Raw genomic sequence first — 23,896 nt, forward strand, 5'->3', positions numbered from 1 at the left:
CTCTTCCATACATTAAATAATTTGGTGTTTCATGAGTAGCAGAATGTACAGCTGAATGATATGCTGCTACCGCTAATGGAACACAAGTATGCCAGTCTGATTGTGTAGCATTTACGACATGCGATAGAACTGCTGCCAGAGTTTTATTCAGCCTCTCTATTTTTCCGTTGGACTGCGGGTGGTAAGCGGTGGTTTGAAGTTTCTTAATACCCAGTTTTTGGTATATCTCTTTCATAAAAGTTGATAGGAAGTTAGTTCCTCTGTCTGTCAACAAGATTTGTGGGATTCCGTGTCTGGCAACCACATGATTTACAAAAGCTGTAGCTATTTCCTCTGCTTTCTGTGTCTTGAGAGGTATTGCTTCCACATAACGTGTAAAACAGTCTATTACCATTAATAAATATTTATCTCCAGCTAGACTGGTAGGCAATGGACCAAGGATGTCCATGCTCACTCTATACCAGGGAGACGATTCCGTTGGAATTCGCATCAAGTGTGCTTTTGCTTTTGGATTATATCCTCTTCTTTCTAAGCATGAAGGGCAAGAGCTGACATAATCTTTAACCTCCTTATAAATATCTGTCCAGAAGAAATTTTTTCGTACTTTTTGTAGAGTTTTGTCAAACGATAAATGGCCACTAGAAGGACTGGTATGACAAGCCTCCAAAATCTGACCTTTTAATACATGTGGAACCACAACTTGTTCAAATGGCTGTTCTCGAGTTGATTTAGCATCAGGTAAGGAGTAATGGTATAGTATCCCATCACTTAAATAATAAGAATCTGGAATCTTAGACAAAGCTTGAGCACTTCCCTCTAATTGAGTGATTAAGGCGTTTAGACTGTTATCTTCCCTCTGTAAGGTTCTCATCAATTCTTTAGTAGCCTTCTTGGGCATCACTAATGCTTCCAACGTGATTCCGGTCGACATCGACGCAACTTCTTCAGTTCTAGGTTTCTTTTGCTTTTTAGGCTTAGTATCCTCTTCTAACACTGGTCTAGACAAATTGATTTGATTTGGTAGTTGTTGGCGCATCGGCTTCTGTGGCCATATTGCACCTCCTAAGGTTTTTGCAGTACTTTGATCCAAGCCCGAGGCGGGAATCGAACCCGCGACCTTTGGGTTGCCGGGCAGGTACTTTACCCACTCGGCTAGCCCGGTCGGCCGTCTAGACAAAAAATCTGCGTTTAAATGCATTGCACCTGATCTGTGGACTACATCAAAATCGTAATCCTGTATCATTAAGTTCCACCTGGTTAATCTAGGAGTGGGATTTTTCAATTTCAATAAATAACTTAATGCTGAATTATCTGAGATGATCTTAAAATAATTCCCATACAAATACGGGCGAAACTGAGATATGGAGTACACTACAGCTAAACTTTCCTTTTCTACGGTACTGTAGGATTTTTCAGCCTGTTTTAAGAGTCGACTTACGTAAGCAATTAGATGTCTCTCCCCATCTTTTGTATTGTTCCAAGACTCCTGAGATGGCAGCCTGGCTGGCATCTGTAGCAAGAAAAAAGGGCTGGGAGAAGTCCGGGTATATAAGGACTGGCTCTGTTATAAGGGCCATTTTCAATTTCTCAAAGGCGGACTGTGTTGATTCGTCCCACTTAAATGGGGTGTCCTTTTTTGTGAGATCGGTTAATGGCTTGGCCACCTTCGCATAGTCCTTAATAAACTTCCTATAGAACCCTGTCATTCCCAAGAATCTTCTCACCTGCTTCACGCTCCTAGGATGAATACAGTTTTCGATAGCTGAGATATTTTTCCGATCTAGTCGGATCCCTTCTGAGCTGACTCTATGGCCGAGGTATGTGATTTCTTTTTTTAAGAGATCACATTTGGATGGCTTAAGCTTCAGATCATACTGTCGCAAGCGCTGGAACACTAGTTCCAATCGCTGTAAGCGCTCTGAGAACGTCTTGCTGGAAATAATTATGTCATCCAGATAACAGAAAATGGACTGCGTTTTGAGACCTTGCAATACGATCGTCATGGCCCTCGAAAAACTGGCTGGGGCCCCCTGGAGGCCAAATGGGAGTTTCTCACATTGAAATAATCCTCGTCCCGTTGTAAATGCAGTTTTATGCTTATCAGCGGGATGCACTGGGATTTGCCAGAATCCCGATTGCATATCAAGCAAAGAGAAGAAACGGGATCCCGAAAGGAGGTCCAATATTTCTGAAATTAATGGGAGCGGAAAGGAATCTGCGACCGTTTTAGAATTTAATTTCCTAAAGTCAATGCACATTCTCAGTGATCCATCTTTTTTTTTCACCATAACAATCGGAGCACTATAGGGTGAAGTACTTGGAGAAATTATGCCTGCGTCCAACAACTCATCGATCTGTCGGTCGACCTCATTTTGCAAAGAATATGGTGTTTGATAAGCTCGTTGTGCAACTGGGGTATCATCTGTAAGTTTTATTCTATGATGTAGAACTGTAGAATGACCTAATTGAGATGGAGATGTAGCAAAAACGTCTCTATATTTATGTAGCAATTGAGATAACTCCTGTCGCTGAGAATCAGTCAAATGATTCAGCTTGAAGTCATTAATAGTCACTGGGGGCAGCTTTTTATTGTTACCTTGTTTACCTGCAAAATTAACTTCATTCATTTTAATACATTCTATAACAGCAATTCCCATACGTTTTGGTAGATGTAATGGTTCATCAGAAACATTTGCCACTAAGACAGATACCCTTTTGTCCTGAGATACCTGGTCAACTGAAGTCCTCACAGCTACATCGCTCCGGCCTAGATTATAATTCGGCTCTACAATTACTGATTGCCCTGGGAGAAACTTGGAATTACACTGAACTGTTAGTATAGATTCAGTATTAGGTGGTAGGATATGTTTAGAAGTTAGTTTTCCTATTGTGGTTTTTTTCTGTTTTGTATCACCTAGGATTTTCTCCCTAACTCCTATTTCTCTCATGCAAATACCAAGTGGTAAAGATTTTAAAATTCTCTTCCCAGAATCTATGACAAAAGAACGACGGCGTAAGATGTCTGAACCCAGGACAATTTCATATCTAGGGCTTAAGGTATCTGAGGCCACAAGGACATGTTCTGTAAATGTTTTTCCATCTAATGTTAAATTTACTGTAATTTTCGAATGCAAGGGTACAATGTTTCCCCCAATTCCACAAACAGTAACATCAGGTGGCCTTTGTTTCAAAAATCTGTCATTTTTAATTTTGTGAAAAATTTCTGCACTAATTAAAGTTACTGAGGCCCCACTGTCGATTAAAAATGTTGTTGGGATTCCTTGAATAAAGCCTGCCACTAAGGGTAACTCTGTATCGTTCTCAGCTGTAAAAATACCATGCTCTGCCCTATTATACTTACTATATTTTGGATACTGCTTGAAGTATTTTGGTTGTCAACTTAATCTTTGACCAAATTGTCTGTCTGGGGCTACTCCCATATGATTAATCTGCCTACGATTGAATGCCCTAGGCTGTCTATATTCAGTATTATCCCCATATGACATTCCTCTAGGTCTAGCATAGTAAGTATTCGAGTCTATATTATTTTGAAAGCGATTTCTTACCCTGTTATCAGAAGGCGCCCTGATTTGTGGAGTGTTAGTGTAGTTATTTCTGGCTACCGTTGGTCTCCGATAGCTCTGCCGATAAGAGGCCTCTTGACACGGGGTAAAGATACGTGGTCTCCCCGTAAAATTTCCACTCCTCTCTTTGTTTACATTTCTTCCTAATAGCTCTGACTCCCTGTTCTGTCTACCGTAATTTAATCCTACTTGGCGGCGCGCATCTTCTCTGTTTGTAAACAATACGCTGTGCGGAGCGCTCTCGGCATTTGGCCTCACAGCGGTGTCTCGCACATTAGGCAGATAACCCTGCTTATACTGATTTTGTCTAATTTCTTGTAACTGTTGGTCAATTCCCACTGCAAAATTCTGAAATTTACTGGTAAGGGTAGACAAATTTCTTTCTAAGCTATGTAAATTAGTGTTGTTCGTTGATAATGCTTCTAGCGATTGTTGTAACGAATTTATCTGTTCTTGTACAGGAGTTAAAACTTGTTTATTAACAGTCTCGGCCAAATTTATAGTAACGTGTTTAGTTTGAGTTAATCTTTCATTTTGTTCCTCACAAATCGAAATTTCCAGTGCTTGTTGGAATATCAAAATCCAGCCACTGGAATCGAAAATTCCAGTGGCTGGATTTTGACTAAGAACTAAACGTTTCAATCTAGGATTTAATCCGTTCAAAAATTGTGCTAATAATGTCAGATCTCTTAACATAAGTATTTCGGGTGTTCCATTCTCAGTTTTAAAAGCTGCCCTACACAAATTGCTTAAACGGGTGCCAAACTGAATAGCCATTTCAGAAGGTTCTTGCCTAGCAGAGCTAAATTTTTGCAATTGAGATATGATAGGTTGTGAACGTTCAAAACGTGTTATAAATGCCTCTTTAAATTTCTCATAATCCTTTTCTGATCTTAACTCGATTGAATGAGAGAGGAAATCAGTGGCGGGGCCTTTCAGGCGACTTTTCACCACTGTGATTTTTTCTCTGCTAGACCAGTTCGCAGTGTTTGCAGTTTCTTCCAGTGATTCGAAAAAGAACGAGGCCGTCGGCCCTTCATCGTCTTTCCCAAAGTACATTGGAACTAAATTAAGAAAACCCGCAATTTGAGGCGGATGCACCCTTGCAGGTGTTGCCTCATGTTGTGTGGGAAATAAGGGTTCAGAAATTTCTAAATTTGCACCATCTAAACTTGGACCTTCCATTTTTTCTGTGTAATACTAGTATATTATGTTAAGTTAATGTTAATGCGTCTACCGTGTAGTCCCAGTTTTACAAGTAAGTATACTTACCATTTTATGGTTAAATGGACATTTTAAGTATTTTCTGCATTAACCCCAGCTTTCTAAGAGATTTTTTTTTTTTGACCCAAAAAAGTTTCCAGAAAATAAAATTCAAACAAAGTTACTATATAAAGAAAGATAAGAATTACAAAAGTTTCATCAGCAACAAGCCGCAAATTTTAACTTTTAATTCTCTTCTATTTACCTTCTAAAAGCATATATATTGCATTTATATTATTAATTATTATTATTATTTTTTTGTCTTTAGTAAATTAATAAGAGGAGTTTACCTCAATATAGTACGTGGAACACTTCCGTATGATACCCTCCAGAAATTAAAACGGAAAAAACGAAAAAATCGACACCTTACCGGTACATTAAAGTAAAATATAAATAATTAAATAATCAATTTAACACAATTCAAAATCAATTCAAAACAATTAAAATTCAAATTAACGCAATTAAAAGAATCTAACGAAAATATTCAAAACGATTTTCCTTCCTGAAGCTGACAATGCTTTTCGACCGACTGTCGTGATCACAGGAATGAAAATTACCGAATCCGGCTAAACCTGCAACTTAAATAGTGATTATGTGTCTTCGCGCATGTGCATAAAGGTCCACGCATCGGAGATCAAATATGGCCGCCGAACATTAACAGAATTCTCGTGTAATTTAATTTCAACGGTTTCTGCAATTAATAGTCGCGTATAATTACGTTGAACGTTAAGTATTTTGGCCTCGTTAAATAAAAAAGTATGTTTTTCGTTAATGGCATGAAAGGCTAATTCTGACGCTGCTGAACGAGAAGCACGAACTGAGGCTTCGTGTTGATTTACACGGATATTAAGAGAAAACCGCGTCGAACCCTGAGAAGACGAGTCGCAATCACCGCAAGAAATGTATACTAGATCATTAATTTGTGTTGCGAACGCCGAAAGAACCGAGCGATTGTTCAGTATAGTGTGTAACTTCCGTATAGGCCTAGCTATAATTTTAAATTCGGTATCTTTAAAGAATCTGTTAAGCTGTTTGTGCCACTGTTCAACATATGGGACAGAAATAAAGTATTTTTTGATATTACTATTGTTGATTGGTGCAGTATTTTGTATCTTATCCTTAGCTTGTACCCTAATTCGATTTATTGTGTTAATGGGATAACCCCTGTTCAAGAATCTGCTAGTTAATATTTGTATTTCTGAGTCTAAAGCAGAATCCGTCGTTGAATATTTATAGGCATTTAGAAATTGATTAAAGATAATCGATCTTTTGTAGGTGAACGGGTGGTAGCTATTATAATGTAGAAGCATACCGGTGTTTGTGGGTTTTCGATAGATGCTAAATTGTATTTTGTTCGAGTCCCGGGTAAGCGTGAAATTTAGAAAGTTTAATGACTTAGTATCCGTATCTTCCCTTTCCAATGTAAATTTGAGTCTAGAATGAATATTATTGAACGAATGTAAAATGTCTTGGATAGTACTACTATCGGTAATAACTAGAACATCGTCTAAATACCTCCCATAGTATGTGATACGGGGACGAAAAGGTGTCAAATGTATCTGCTCAATCGTTGAGAGATAGATCTCTGACATTAAGCCACTCAGGCTCAAACCCATTGGTAATCCAAAAATTTGTTTGTACACCTTGTCTCGAAAGGTGATGTAGTTAGCCTCAACTAATAGTTTAATGAAGTGAAAAATCTCCTTTATAGGCAGCTTCGTATAATTAATCGGTGTCGAGTTTTTATTTAACATGCGAGTTTTTATTTAGCATGTGCGAAGACACATAATCACTATTTAAGTTGCAGGTTTAGCCGGATTCGGTAATTTTCATTCCTGTGATCACGACAGTCGGTCGAAAAGCATTGTCAGCTTCAGGAAGGAAAATCGTTTTGAATATTTTCGTTAGATTCTTTTAATTGCGTTAATTTGAATTTTAATTGTTTTGAATTGATTTTGAATTGTGTTAAATTGATTATTTAATTATTTATATTTTACTTTAATGTACCGGTAAGTTGTCGATTTTTTCGTTTTTTCCGTTTTAATTTCTGGAGGGTATCATACGGAAGTGTTCCACGTACTATATTGAGGTAAACTCCTCTTATTAATTTACTAATATTATTATCAACGTAGAATATATCAGCTCTGATTCATACTATCTATTTTTTTGTCTATATTCTCAGGCCAAAATATATGCAGCTAACTGCTTTATAATATGTTGCTACTTTTTGCTCTGCATTATCAAACAACTATAATGATAATAATATTGATATTTTATCATCACTAAATAAAAGTAATACAGTAAAATTCTCCCTGCCAAGATCTCAAAAATACCACCGTCCATTTCATCTTTCTACTTATTAGTCTTGTAAGCTTAATCAGTTTCTCTTTACTGCTCAAAACCATCCTGGGCGCAAGGCACCATGTTACCCCGCTCGGTAGGCTTTTGGTAGATTTCCCTCTTACTCGAGTCTCCCTGTTCTTCCGTTATCCTTTTAACCTACACGAGTTCTAGGGTGTGGCCGTATCAGAACTAGTTAGTCTAGGCATAACTTATATTTTTTTTGTCGTGAGTGTAGTTATGTCGTTTTCGACTCTTTTCTTTTGGTTGGCCATCTTAGTTCACCTTAACATGTTTATCGTCTAGTGGTTTTTATAGGACAGTTTCATATATCCTCAAGATGCAGAGGGAGAATGTCTCTTGCTCTTCCCCCCATCTCGCAATTTGAACTTTAGCGTTGAAATTATCAAGTAATTTGGTAATTAATTACTTGACACCGCAGTTACCTCCTAATCATGTTTTAACATTTAGCTTTACTACTTTAGTGGTTGAATGTGAGGTTTTGGCAGAAAAAGAAGAAACTTGAATAACACAGAAACATAACAGGGTTTAATATAACAAGAGAGAATTTTACATACTTCATTCAAAAAGATATACTAAGTCATTTCATTAATTAGACATTTCATTTAATAAGGTATTTCATCAAAATATTCCATTAAACATGTTTATCATAACCAGTTCAGCAATTCTAAAATCAAACCTTTTAAGTTTAAGGCTTTTCATCTTTAGTTCCCGTAGTTAACTTTCGATAGGATCAGTTTAGCAATTAGAAAGGTTAGAAAGGAAACATTTTAACGGTATCATGGTCACTAATCTCCTTACATTGCATGCTATGCTTATATTATTTTAACTTACCCGTTCTAAAGATCACACTAGGTTGATCGGTCTATGCTGTGGCTCTCTTTGGTTGGCTCGGCAAAACAACGGTCAGCTTCTGGCTGGGCTCTTTGGTCCTTCCTTTCGTGTCTTCTTGTTCCTCCCCGTCCGTCGTCTCTCCTTCCCTTGCAAGGGTCTGCTTTTTATGTCCCAAGCCTGCCCACATTGTTTATACAAAACTTCTTTCTCATTGGTAGGAGCCGAGTCTTAAGATGCCTGATGTTTTCCCATGATGAGTCATGGAAAAGCACTGGGTTCAAAGAGGTATCTCACGCCACCTCTCGAATTTTCCAGCGACACGTGGAGCCACTCTACCATCTCCCTTTGGCCTAATTTGCATCTTACATGAACGCGTCCATCCGGTGTTTACAAAAATCTTACTTTACGCTTGCAAGTGGCTAACTGAGATAGCTGTTGCTGGCTAACGGCTGTGGGCCTCTTTAATACGTATTTATTACGTAGTTATAGCGACTGATTCGGTTATATTTAGCAAAATATGCGGTTTTACACTTCGCCTTTGAACTTTTCATTTGGTACTTAAAGTACTTAAAGTGATATTATATCGAAGCTTTTAAAAAGATCTAGATAGGACGGGTACAGACAGTTCAGTCGTGGGAACTTTAAAAAAAATAGGAAAGGGCAGAATTAGCACTATAACATGTTTATGAAAGCAAAATTCCTTCCGTTTGCCCTAGTAGTTATATCTTTAAGTAAACTGCACAACAATAGATTATAATCACCCACCTAGTGTTTCCTCTACCTGTGGATTCTTGACATATGAAGATTACCGCTGGTAATCAGATCTAGAGTATTGCTTTCTCTTGTTGCTTCTCTGATATGCTAGCATGGAAAGCAGTCATCCAATAAATCCAGAACAGTTCTACTTCTGTATGAATGACCAGTTGCAAAGTTCAACTCAATATTTGAAAAGTTAAAACCTCCCATTATAAGACATTCTGATTTACTGGCCTATTCTGTTTGTCTCTGTAACTGTTCATTATAGTCTTCACAGTCATTTGGCCTATGACATGTTCCTACTCTCATTTTTGTTTTCTCAGTGTAAGTCACACTAAACTCACTCAAATTACACTGGCCACCTACATTCAATGGGTGCACTGCCTTAGATTCTATACACTTTTTATCCAAGAACATAACTCTCCCCCTATCTTGTCTGTCCTTTTGATGTGAAAACATCTACAGCCGCACTAGAGTAAAATCGATTGGTAACAAAATTTTCTTGTAACATAAATGACGCAATTGATTGATAACTAAGAAAGCTGACTGTTTAGATTTTAAATGATGCAAATTATGTCACTTTCTATTAGGTGGCTGTTAGATTTTAAATGATGTCACTACCGTTGATTCGGTAGGGTAAGTAGTTGATTCAGTAGAGTAAGTTCATACTAAGATACGGAAATGATGTCACTTCCTAAAAGCCGCTAACTCAGTCACTAATGTTGATTTGGTAGAGTAAGCAGCAGGTAGTAATATTAAGCAAGAATAAAAGCTTCGAAGCCACTGAAGAAGCCTCTCATGTCGAAAAGGAGCGAGTTCAAAAACATGAAGAAAGAAAAAAATGCAGACTTTATTAAAGAATATTCTTTCACACAAGACCACTTCATAGCTTAAAATTTAAATGGAATTTGATTCAAGAATGCAACAATAAAACAATCACTTCAACAAACAATAACTCCTTACAGTAGTTTTTGGTTATGACATCATACTAGTCTACAAATGGATTTTGCTAACTACTGAATTGTAAAAATACTTATAAAAGTATTTTAAAGATGGCTAAAATTCCAGCTGAGGGAAATTAAGAGAAGTACACAAGAATAAAAGCTTCAAAGCCACTGAAGAAGCTTCCCATGTTGACAAAAGAAAGAGTTCAAAAACATAGAGAACGAAAAAAAAAAAAAAAAAAAAATGCAGAGTTTAATAAAATCTGCTTCTTAAAATTTTGATCAACATCAACCTTCTACATCAACTTCTCATCGAGAAGTTGGACCATCGACATCATGAAATTATATTCAAGAACTTCCTGAAGATTTCGATCCAGAAGATTTGAGTCCAAATGAATTACTTGAGGATTTTCAATTGATTCCTGAACTAGCTAGAGAGAGAGTATACTGCAACAACCAGCTTCAACTTTGAGGGACCTGCTAGAACTAAGGCTCATTGGTTTGCTATGGCTAGAGAAATTGATTTAGAAGCCGTACTGATCGCAAGAAGAAGTAAGAGTGTTTTGTTGAATAACAATAGAAAGATCTCGGCTAAACAAAATAATTTTCGAATAATACCGGCTTGTGCTATTACCATCCATAAATCTCAAGGAGGTACTTCTGATTCCGTAGTTTATGAATACAAGAAATGTCATGAACAATAACTAGTTTATGTTGCATTATCTCAAGTTACTGATATCAATGATCTTTACATTACTGTTGCAAATAGAGAAAAGAAATTTTATCATGGACTGAGAAATGCTACATCCACTCTTGCTCTTCAAGCTGAAGTGACCAGGTTGTCAAGTAATCCTCTATTTACCATGCAAGATACTTTATACGAGTTCATCAGTAAACAACAAGATCTTTCCATTCTAATGTTAAATTGTCAAAGTTTATGTGCTCACAGTGACGATCTCAGTGATACAGTCACACAACAATATAATTTACTTCTACTTTCTGAAACGTGGCTAAATAACAAAGAAGAAGAAGAAGTAAGCATACCTAACTTCGATTGTGTCATTCAATTTAAACAAGAAGATCAACAAGCTGGTGGTGTAGCAGTTTATCATAAGAGAGAAAATCGTACTCATGTTGTTACTTCTCATATGGAAGTGATTTATTGACAAACTGTTGGCAAATCTATGGGAAGATAGATTTGCCAACAGACCTGTTGGAGACATTTGTGCAGCTGAATGCCTTCTTCCTGATGATCACACGATATTGTCGGTAGTCATTTACATTTCACCTAACCAAAAGATCGAACACATAATTGAATTCATCCATTTCATTTTAATCTGCTTCATGATTGAAGGAACTGCATTGCTACAAAAATTTTGTCACAAGAAATGAGACCAGATACCAATGATACTTAGTGGAGATTTCAACATTAATTTTGTAGATAGTCAATCCAAACCTTTGACTGATTTTTTATAAAATAAATTTGGACTAATATTAAATATTTCTAGGTCTGTATTGACTACTAATCATGGAACTATAATTGATGCTGTGCTTCAAAGACATTTACACTCTTTACAATCTCAAGTGTATTTTAGCTATCACAAACCCACTGTAAGTAAATTACCTATTGAACATGTATTGCAACCTCAAATTCATGAAACTGTTGAAAAAAATAAATGCTTTAAAATGTTATACGTGTTCAGATTCTTTTCATACTAAACCCCTTTAACCTTGTCCAAGCCAAGGATGTTTTCCCATAAAATAAAACATATTTTGTGTGTACAGGGTACACAAGGTGTTTTTTTTCTGTACTGGTGGAGTTGAACCTGTGTTCCACGTGCCACACACAAAATGTCCTTTCTGTACTTGCTGTATTCACATTCTCCATCCCCTATATCTGAGTGGCACCATGTTTCAACCTACTAACACTGCCTCAATATGATACACTTTTCCAAGAATGTAGCCTTTTCTGATTATATTTCGATATACCACAAAAATAGCAATAAAAAAATCTGTACCCTGTATCAAAGTTAGGATCCAGGCTCCCACAGTTATTGAAAGAGCTGGCTCCTGATGCATTACACGTACTGCCACTAGTGACACTGCTGATGAGCTGCCTATTTTCCTGCATTTCGTACTTTCTCTAACCTAATTTATTTTAATGAGACTGTTACATCTGATTAGTTTATGAAAATAGGGATAAGTTAATAAAAGTTTTATTTTTAATCAGCAGTTAAAAGAAGATCATGCACTGGCTTGTTAGTGTAATATTTCATAAAATTATTATGAATATTGTTGAATGCAGTCTACTGTGCTTGCATTATATCATTCTGTCTCAGTTATCATCTTCAATAAATCTGTATAATCAAGAATTGTAGTTGTAAACCACTGAGCAATGGCTTATGGTTTAGAATTTTGCAAGGCCAAGAGTTTTATAGGAGCACTTGATCCAAAAAACAGCACTTTATCCAATGCATCACAGTGCTGTTTTTCATTGCATGAGTTGGGGAATTTTTATGCTGAAGACAATTACACATCAATGTAAGTTAATTTTTCTCATATCTATGAGAATTTATAAGAACTATTAGATTCTAGTAAAAGACAACACTTATGACTGGAATAAACTTGGAGTGGTAAATGATTTTCATGTTAAATTATCATACTACCAAACCATGATATTAATAATATACACTGATTTGTCAATTTTACAAGGAAAAAAATAATATGAAACAGCTATATAATATGCAAAACTTACTTTTATTTTCAGGATAAACTTGTTAAAAATAACTAAAATGGAAAATAGTTTAATATCCATAAGTATGATGTAAAATAGTGATGGGCAAAATGAGTCATTTGGTTGCTCTGACTCAGTCAGGCTATTACAGAAAAGTAATTTGGGTCACTGACTCAATCCTTACCTCCTCCATGGATTAGCCCTTATGTATTCCATGTACTGATTACACATTTTTTCAATCTTTTTTAGATTAGAATTCAAGAAACATGATCACTCTGTAAACAAATTTGATTACACATTTATCTTATTATTATTTTTTTTTCATTATTCATACAATAAAATAAATTCCTACTATAAATAAAATAAAAAAAACAAAACATAATAAAATTATATATTAAATTATGAATATATCATAAAATATACAATGCCATATTATAAATTACAAAAACTGGTGTCAAATAGAGAACACCATATTGTGCACTGCATAAAAAATACTATAAAAAATTTTAAAAATATTTAAACATTATTTTATATATGAATTAAGACCAAAGGCCCAGTTATATATAGGCACATTGGGCATGTTTCTAGGGGGCTGCCAGTATTTGGGGTCCCAAAAAGTTGAAATACACATACAAATACAAAGTTTTGTAACAGTAGGAGATCCCAAAATTCTGTAGTGTCTGAGGAGTCTAAACTGTTCTAAACATGCTGCTTATAACATGATTTTAGACACTATCACTTGCCAACCTGCTATGCTTTTGGTGATTGGCTGTGCCTCTTTTGAGCAAATTCTCTCACTTGAAACTGAAGTTGCAACTACACAAAATCTGCTTCAGACTAATTTTAAAATCTAGCTTAGGATAAATTATTTTGTTTTCATTGAAGCAATTTATCCCATCAGCATTGAGCAGGCCAATGCTAATGGGATTCTTCCTCTTGCTCAGATTATAAACCTGAGGGGGAATAAACTCAAATTGAGGAATGATTGTAGAACAGACGTGCGGAAATTTGCCTTTTGCCAGTGGGTAATTGATTGCTGGAACAAACTTCCATATGTCATTGTGGATGCTGATAGCTTAAATAAATTCAAGGAAGAAGTGGACAAACTTTTGAAGTGAGGTGAAATGGGAAGTTTTTTTTTTTTTTGGCTGTATGAGCATGCTGTATAAGCTTGCTTTCTTGCATCATTTGCTAATGCTAATTTTCTATTTGAGCAAGATGTGCCCAGTAGAATCAAATTCCTATCAAACTGACTTGGATTTGTTTACAGATTTTAAAGCTTAACATTATGTATGTAGTTGGATCTAGCCATTTTGTTCTAACTGGAGCACTGTGATATCAGCTCTTAATATTTGTGCAAAGATAGGTGGCTATGGATATAATCAGTAACTTGAGTCATTAAATCATTGACTAGGGAAATCATTCAACTAAATGACTAGAGTCACTTACTCAGTCACTAGCCATCATTAACATAAACAACAATAAAAATATAATTAACTAATGCTATCAAAACATCAATTTTATAATCATTGTTGAAGTTATATGTGCATCATTAATGAAATAAAAAACTCAAAATAGAATTTTGTGTAGTATGATTTTATTACAAACATTCAAGTGTGACAGTCAATCAAAGAGAATGGCCAAAGTATTCAGAATCTCCCTCACCCTCAAAACATGCTATCTAAATAATTCAGCATTTTGAAGAGTGAGGTAGTAGGAAGTGTTGCCAATCTCCCTAGAAGTAGAAGACTATGTTCAGCTTGAACAGAAGATAATGTTACATGTTTTGAACAAGTTCTGGATTGAACTTGTTTAAAACTGAACCTCCCAAAAAAAAAAAAAAAAAATCATAAGGCCTTCAATGAAAAATATCCAAACTTCAGCAAGAAGAATTTTAAAAGTTTCAGAATACACGGTTTTCATTCCAAAAACTTATCATGCAAAATTCCAGAATATTATTTTCTTGAAGACAGCCTGTTATTTGCAGCATGGCCCTGAAGCTTAAACTGTGGGCTAATGGCCAACTCCATCCATCCATTCTTATGCCTTGAAATAGTATAGGTTTTTCTGAATCATGATGTTTTCTCACCAACTGTACAAAGGCGTTCAAATGATGAATGCCTTTAGACAGTGGTGATGAGATATCTTTTCCTTCCACCAAAGTGCTGTTACTATTGAAATTTTGAATGATAACTATTCTTTGTCTTTTTATTGCTATGCCCAGCATTCACAATCATAGTGAAAAAGAAGCTAACTATTGACAACCACTAAGTCAATCAAATGTAAAAACAGCTTGTGGTAATATTTTTTGACCTCACTTCTATGAAGTAATAAGCCATCAGTGCATCTAGTGTATCAATGCTTTTAGTGAATTTGCTGAAGAGGGTAATAATGTAGGGCACTCTACAGCACTTTTCTTTTCAGAGTGCTGCCTTACCTTTCAACAGCAGTAGTGAGGTGGGTACTGGAAAATGTATTGGCAACAATCACACCTCTCTTGTTGAACCATTCATGCTTCTCATCTTTGTAATATTTAATTTTGCCTTCTCCTCAAAAGAACCTCCTACCTTTATCTTTCTATGACTTTTCCTGACTGAAATCACATTCCTATAAGCAAATTTTGTTGAATGGTACTATGCACAATCTGTTTCTCTTATTTTTTATTTTTTTTTTGTTAATGAAACAAATAACTAAACAAATGAAACAAAAAAGTAATGAAAACCAGTTTTCAAAGAATGACATGCGATTGATGTCACCTTGAACAATTTCATTACAACAATATTTTCACTTGCACCAGTGTCAGGTCCAACAGGAATCACTACTGTTTTATCTGTGTAAATAGTGCAAAAGAATAGATAAGCTGATTTGCTTCACACATTAGAAATATTTTTGTATCTCCACTTATAAGCCTTTTGAGGATGTACTGTTTTGTAGCATAGAAGCTCATAACACATTCACTGTGTTTGACACATATAAGGGTCAAACAGCAAATGACTGCCTATATGCCATAATGCACATAGGCAATCATTCTTAAATAGTCAATATACAAGTGGTGCAAAATTAAAGGCACAGGAAATTAATTGCTCAATTCTGTCGGCATACTGATTGAACTCTGGGCTATCAGCAACAACTTCATTTTTATTTATAGCTTGGTAAACATTTTTTTTTTTTTTTTTGTGAGGTTAGTTTATGTACAAGAATTAACTTTTGATAAAATTTTTAGCTTTATCACTGGTTATCACTGTTGTTGAAGCCAGTTGTCACTGTTGTTGAAGAGTATATAGTTTTTGATCTCTTCCCATCAATTTCTTGTTGTCATATCTGCAACTTGCTGTAATCTTTGCTGACAATTTGTGTATGATGATAATTGCAGATAATGATTTATATCTTTTTGAGTACAATACAGGTTACTCTGCATGCTCAACAATGCAATCCAAAAAATTATCATCAAAAAAATACCTGATACACTGGACAAGTAATTTCAACTCATCGGTATCTCACAGATTGTTTTTCTACAGTGGAATATCTTTTGCTAAATTGCCATCTGTTACAGTCTTCAACAATTCTTTGATTTTTGAGCTCTGACAAGTCAGCTCGATTCCTTGTCTGCTGCTAGTTCTATCTTATCATATGTGGTTGAAGTCTCATCATCATCATCATCTAATTGGGAAAAAATGTTCAGATGAAGGAAGCACATTTTCCTCATCACTGTCACTCAGGCAGGTGTCATCATTTGCCTTCTGGTGGCAGCCTCATTTTCAGAACAGGATATGTCATCCTATAAAAGTAATATGTAGGATCCATATTTCTGAAAATGAACATGACAGCTGAAATTACAGATAAATCACAATAGATTTATATGAAAGTATAAGTAGTACACATATCAACATTTGTGCAATGTAATGTAATGTAAAAATCATCAAGATAATTCCAGAAACTTGAGAAAATGGAAATTTTGCAAAAACGTGACAAACCATATGAGTAGTATATATTTTTAACAATTTATAAAATATGATGGATGTACAAATAATTTTCAAAGTGCAGAAAAGATGGTAGTATTTTTGGAAAATCAAAAAACTTACCTCTTTTTTATGAAATTTTTTGAAAATTATCAAGCACACAGCCATAATACTTCAGAAACAATAATGCTCCCATGTATTTTCCAGTATTTAACACACAAAAATAACTGCAAGATGGCAGCAAGAATGTCATTATATTTTCTGAAAATTTATCACAAAGTAGCCAAACTGGGCTTGATGCAAACTTGCATCACTCATCGGACAAAATCTGAGAATTTGTTCAATGTAATTTTGTTGTCTGATGAAGTAATTTTCAAGATCATTGGCCATATCAACTGACACAACTAACGTGTCAGCTTAACATATTAACCGACACAACTGTATATACTGGACTACTAGGGGCCCTAATATTCAAACAGAAAAGAAATTAACTTTTCCAGGTGTTGTTTGGTCTGCAATTTGCTCTCAGGTGGCAACCTCAGAGGATTGCTGAATCATTATTTTCAATGGATATGTTATTTCTTCAGACATTTCCTTTGAAAATAATTATGTTGCAAGATTTTTCTTAACCTAAAACTGAAGGAAAAGATCTTTTTTTTGGGCAGGATAGTGCTCCTGCACATTATTCTCCCAAAAGTTAATAAATTCCTACTTACAAATTAACAAACAAGTGTATTGAATGACATGGATGCCTTGGTCACTAGATTCAACCCTGGTAGATTACTTTTTCTGTGATACTATCTAAAAGACCATGTCTATTCCAGGAAATGTCATGCCACAGAGAACCCTAGGTGGTAGATGACCCTCATCAACCGGTGCAATACCATCACTTGGCTTACTGGAGGCTTGAAGTGGTGGAACCCATGTTTAGTCTCCAGAGCTAAGTTCCGGTCAACCCCTCCCCATCTCTTCCAACAAGCAGTATGATTGATGACCTTTGAGTGAACATCATGGCGAGATCCAATCTTCCTTACATTTCGAGGGTGCAGCTCTAAAACGGAGTTCACAGGCCAGCCGGCCGCTACTTAGTACACCAGACCGAACCTATTGGTAAATCTCTAGGAGGCTTCCAGATCAGTTAGTGTATAATCTTGCTATCTCTACTCTGCCAGATAGTGACTGGAGGGAGTCTGAGTAGTGTACATGTGGGGAACACTGTCGAGGCCACATTATGTCAAGGATCTGGGTATATTCTATTCTTACCATGTGTACGCCATATCCAAAAATTTCATTACTTCATACAGCATGTCCCCCCCCACTTTTTCTTAGTATTGAATACACCATGAATTGTCAAACCAATAGAGTAAGCTTATCTGCGAAAAGATCTAAGCCTCCCAAACACTTCCCAATTCATTTCACACATATACGTGGTCTCAATTCTAATCTCAACAATGTCCATTTCCACTTGCAGTCTGCCAAACCCCATGTACTTTTTCTGACAGAATCTCAGTTATCGGTTGATCCAACTACTGCTCATCTCAGTTGAAGAGATGAGCAGTAGTTGAATGAGATGAGCTGTCTCATTACAGCTTATCTCATGCAGTGACTAATCCCAAATTATTCACTGCACGATTCCTTTCGCCTCAAAGGATGTCCATTCCGATATTCCCTGTCAGAGACTTGGTAATTTGGAATCTCTCTGGCTTAAAATCTCTCTACCTCATTGTGTAAAATTCATCTGTTGTCTCTACTGTTCTCCCAACTCCACTAATCACTTGGATCTCTTTGATTTCCTCTCTTTGTAACTTGACTTTCTCCAGTCCAACTTTACTAACAGTGAGGTAATTTTTTTTGGTGATTTTAATGTTCACAACTCCAGCTGGCTTCCGTTTTCTAGTCATACCGACCCAGCTGGTCATGATGCTGAGGCTTTTGCAATTACTAATGACTTTGCACAGATTGCTCATTTACCTACAAGAATACTGGACAATCCTAACCATACAGTCAACATGCTTGATTTTTTTCTCACAAACAACCCTTCTAAGTACATGGTTGAAGTGAGAGGTCCTTTAGGCACCTCAGATCACAATTTGGTGATTGTCTCTTCTCCAATGGAGCCTTTATCTCATGGCTATTCCCAATCTCGTATTGTTTGGCATTACAATAATGCAAAATGGAATGACGTGCGAGATTTCTTTTCTTCTTTTCCTTGGTCGGATTACTGTTTCAAAACTTCTGATGTCATCGTTTGCTCAGATCATGTCAATGAAATTATTCTTGCAGGAATGGAATCCTTTATCACACACTCCACTTTAAAATCTCGTCCTTTATCTAAACCTTGGTTTTCCGATAAATGTGCTAAGGCTGTTCAAGAGAAGAATGTTGCATATTGTAACTGGCTTGTTAATAAGTCTTCAGTTTCATTTTCTGCCTACACCAAAAAACTTGCAACAATCTAAACTAGAGTTTGAACAGGCTAAGAGTAAAAAACATGCTTCTTGCCCTAATGGTAGCCAAACATTCTGGTCTTTTGCCAAAGCTATTGGCCACAACTTTTGCCCATCTCTGCTCCCACCTTTGTCCAAACCAGATGGTTCTGTTGTCAGTTCAGCCAAGGTTAAAGGTGACCTGCTAGCATCCCATTTTTCTTCCAAATCCTGTATTAATGATCTTGGTAAAACACCTCCCACCATTTGCAATACTCTCCATTCAATGCCTCCTGTGGTCTTCCGTAAAAAGGATGTAAGAAGGATTTTGATGAATCTTGATGCTAAGAAAGCTCCAGGTCCTGATGGTATTTCTCCACTTGTTCTCAAAACCTGTGCTCCTTAACTTACTCCTGTTCTTTGCCGCCTTTTTTCACTTTCTTATTCCAAAGGTGTTTTTCCTTCTGCTTTGAAATTTGCTCATATCCAGCCAGTTCCTGAAAAGGGTGACAAATCCCTCTTATCCAATTATCTCTACTCTTTCTAAAGTAATGGAGAAATCAATTAACCGCCAAATCTTAAACTACCTAGAAACTCTCCGCCTGATCAACGATCGCCAGTATGGATTCCATCGGTGTTGATCCACTGATGATATTCTGGCTTATGTTATTCATTTATGGACTAATTCAATGGAAACGTTTGTTGAAACACAAGCAGTTGCTCTTGACATCTCAAAGGCTTTCGACTGTGTTTGGCATAAAGGTCTTCTAAACAAGCTACCATCTTATGGTTTGCCAACTGTTTTTTGTAATTGATTATCCAGTTTTCTCTCTGATCGCTCACTGAGGGTGATGGTAGATGGCTCTCTGTCTTCTAACTTCTCCACTAATGCCGGTGTCCCCCAAGGTTCAGTTCTTTCCCCCACTCTTTTCCTCTTGTATATTAATGACCTTCTTCCATTGACTGGAAATCCTATCCATAGTTTTGCTGATGATAGCACATTGCATTCCACTTTCCATTTTGAGAAACCTTGCCCTGCTCAATCAGCTTCAACTTCTCGAATATCCGCTACCAATTCCTTAAATGCCAATCTCCAGGTAATTTTCCAGTGGGGCAAAGACAGCTCAGTTGATTTCAATATGTCTAAAACTCAGTCTTGTCCTATATCTCGCAAAAAGGATTCTTCTGCTCTTATGCTTATCTTTGGTGACACTCCAGTTTCTAGGCAAAATGTTATATCTCTTTTGGGGATTATCCTGACTTCTAATCTCTCTCTTGGCATAAGCACATTATAAATATTGCTTCCTCTGCATCTAAAAAACTTGGTTTTCTCTTTCGCTCTTGCCTTTACTTTTCTTCAAAACAGCTGTTCACTCTTTACAAATCGCAAATCTGCTCTTTCCTGGAATATTGTTCCCACATCTGGGGTGGTGCCACCAAAACCTCTCTCAGGCTTCTTGATTCCGTTCAGAAGAGGACAGTTAGGTTAATTAATGATTCATCTCTAACAGAGTCTCTCCACTCGCTGTCTCATAGACTTACTGTTTCTGCTACAAGCCTCTTCTACAGATATTTCCATGGGCACTGTTCTTCTGAATTGGCTTCTATAATTCCTGCTCTCTCTTTCAAAACAGTCCGAACATGTGCCACCATCAGCCAACATCTATTTACTGTCCAACTTCAAACTCACAGAACCAACTTTTCATCTTCCTCATTTATCCATTCAGCTGCCGTTTTCTGGAACAACCTTCCTTCATACATATTTCCTGAAAATTACAGTCTACGAAGTTCAAGTCCAACATCAACAAATATCTTCTTTCGTCTTCTCAGTAGGTTCTAATACCTCTCGTGTTTGGCATTTACTTAAAAAAAAAACCAAACACAGCGACAACTGAAGAATTCACCAAAATTGAAGATGAGATAGTTTACAAAAAAAGCGCCAAAGATATGGTTTCATGCATTAGGGTTAAATGACACCATTCTAAAACATAACAAACCTTTCTATACAGCATATACATATTTTTTTGGTTTGTTAAATAATAAAATTTATGTTTTACAATAATGTTTCGATACTTTAGCAGAGAACTTAAAATAAAAGTGTACTTCGACTTTCAACTCGCCCTGTACTTCATTACAAATATAACCTAAGCTGCTCAGCTAAGAGTATATTAGTATCAGTGTTAGAAAAATGATGCAAGGTAGCAAAGCTTATACTATTCCAGAGAACTTAAAATAAAAATGTACTGTGACTTCTGATTCACCTTGTACTTTATTACAAATATTAAGTTAGAGTATTAATATGCTACAAAGAAATATCACCTTACCAACTTGCTTTTGTCAATATTAACATAGTTCACATCCAGTGGTAGAGACACAAACAGCATGGCTTCAAAAGCATCTTCCTTGGAATTTTCAATAAAAACATCAAATTTCAATTTCTTGATGCTACCTATAGTGAAGTGCTTCATACTGCTGGAAAATCAGAAGTAAATTTTTTTGAGTTGCTTATGTTTACTACAACATGTTTTATCTTAAAAAAAGTGAATAGTTGAAAATTTGTTACTAAATGTGAAACTGAGGGAAAAAAAAATTTTTATTGACAAAAAAAAAAAAGAAAAGAAAAGAAAAAAGATTATTCAAATCCACAAAACACACATCTTTATTATAAAAGCAAAATACAACACAGGATGAATACAGATTACCTTTATGTCTATTAAATAACGAGACTGTGCATGCAGCCAGTACACAAAAAAAGCACCAGTTATAAAGCAGAGGCACAGCAGTTGACCCGAACCTCTCCCTGATTGTCTACCAAATCACATTCCAAAACGCTTATCTGCTTTGCAGTGAGACAGGTTTTCACCACCTTGTGTTTCTGTAGTTTTCCAGAAAAATGACAGAAAAAAGAATCGAACAACGAATCAACCTCAAATTTTTAACAAAACTAAAGAAATCACCTACTAAAAATTATGAGCTGTTATGTCAAGTTTATGGGGAAGATACTATATCAAGAGCTCATGTGTTTGAATGGCATAAAAGATTTTTAGAAGGAAGAGATTATGTCGAAGATGAGGAACAACCAGGCTGTCTAGTATCCATGACCACTGATCAAAAAATCTGAGAATGAGAAGACTCTAAATTTATGAAGATGTTTTTGAAAAAACTGAAGATCTAGACATTCTGAGTACTGTAATTACTTGTGATGAAAGTTGGATATTCCAGTATGATTGAGAAACTAAAAGACAGTTAATGCAATGGAAGACAAAACAATCCTCCAGACAAAAAAAAAAAAAAAAAAAAGAATGTAACAATCAAAATTGAATACCATGCTTCTTGTTTACTTTGATATTAAAGGAAATATTATGGCTGAATATGTCTCATCTAATCAGACTGTCAATCAAACATACTACACTGAAGTTTTGACAGGGCTTCATGAAAAAATCCGAAGGAAGAGACCTGAATTGTGGAAGGATGGTGTGTGTGTGTGTGTGTGAACATGCACTTACTTGCCACCCCCTTGTGATTTTTTTCTTTTCCCAAAACTGAAAAGTGTAATTAAGGGAACCTATTTTCACTCTATTCATGATATTAAATAAAACCAAAAAAAAAAACCCGAAGTGTTAAAAGCATTTACAGATGACTTCAAGAAATGTTTCTGTGCTTGGAAAAAGTGTGTGCAAGCCCAAGGCAATCATTTTGAAAGGGATAACTTGTAAGGTATGAAATATTTCATTATATTTTGCTTCTAAATTTAGGAGTAACACTCAAATTTTGGAAAGAGTTATGGAAAAAAAAAAAACCTACTACATGGAGTATTTTGCATAAGTTTAGTTAGCTTATTGCACTTAGCAGTAAACCTACTAGAATTACTAATATGCTTTCTAAAGTGGGTGTCTTAACACCCACTTTAGAAACTGCATTAGTAGCTATTATATTATTGCTCTTATATTATTTCTCCCTGATTGGGGGTTCCACCTCGTGACGGGTATTGCTACCGAGTACACAGGGCGGTTGTTATGTCTGGTGTTACTGCTAGTTGAGGAACTCTATGACTATCCTACAGGTGTTCACTATTGTGACTTTCTGGAGTTCCTTGTAGGTGTTCGCTGGGAGACCTTTTGCTGTTAGGCTGTTATGTAGGTCTTTGGCACCATACCGGTGGTTGACACAATGATCGGGATGGTTGTTACTTGTTGCATATGTTGCCCCAGGGGCTCACATCTGGTGAGTATGGGATTGGCACACCCAAGGTTCTGAGCTGGATATCATCATTCTTCTCTTCCTTGGTGATTCCCTTCTACTTCTGATTCTCTTTCTCTCAGGGTAAATCAGAATTTTCTTTTGGCTGGTGCAGCATAAGTCTCAGGCTTCCTTGCACCATATGGCTAATAATGCGACATCTCTTTGATCTCCTGTCTTATGTTCATGCACTTCCTGATTTTTTCCCCCCATGGGTTTTCTGCAGGTTGCCAGTGTTGGGTACTGCTGTGTCAATCAGATAAGTAGCCTTTTCCTTCTTGTCCACAAGGGTTATATTTGGTCTGTTGTGAGGGATTATCTTATCCGTTATTATTGTTTGTTTGTTTGTTATTTGGTTTTTAGGAGCATTAGCAACTAAGGCCATATTGCTCCGGGAATATGCGGTGGTCATTTCCTGACCTTTCCGCATCCTCCGTATTTGGTGGTCACGGGCGCGAACCCCGGTCTAATCAAGAAGCGTGTGCTACACACTGCTGCTCTTGCCCACCTGGCTACGGAGGCGCCATCCATTATTATGGCACGGCCTCAATACAGCTTGTGGGTTGGGGTCTCTAGTTCTGCCTGGGGTTCGTACTTGTAGTAAGGTACACTTTCTGTGACAAATTGGTATTTCCTTGCTAGCTTCTGATGCATTATCCTGGCTACCTGGTTGTGTCTATGAGTGTACTCAGTCTGGGTGATCACCTTGCATCCAGCGGTGATGTGTTGGATCATTTCTGAGGACAGGTGGCATCGTCAACATGTGTCATTGGACACTCCGGCAATGTATTTTCTA

General features: G+C 36.4%; 1 protein-coding gene across 1 annotated transcript in view; it reads right to left on the reverse strand.

Annotated features, from left to right (window-relative positions):
• LOC150090997 (integrin alpha-PS2-like) overlaps positions 1-23,896 on the reverse strand; it is a 366,306-nt gene that overhangs the window by 84,641 nt on the left and 257,769 nt on the right. The window contains exon 20 of the mRNA XM_090381009.1: positions 21,186-21,333. Within this exon, the coding sequence (XP_090237135.1) occupies positions 21,186-21,333 (148 nt within the window). The remainder of the gene's footprint in view (positions 1-21,185; positions 21,334-23,896) is intronic.

This window comes from Mastigoproctus giganteus, chromosome 1 (assembly GCF_048544385.1).
Source record: "Mastigoproctus giganteus isolate SK-2022 chromosome 1, ASM4854438v1, whole genome shotgun sequence".
Taxonomy (NCBI): domain Eukaryota; kingdom Metazoa; phylum Arthropoda; class Arachnida; order Uropygi; family Thelyphonidae; genus Mastigoproctus; species Mastigoproctus giganteus.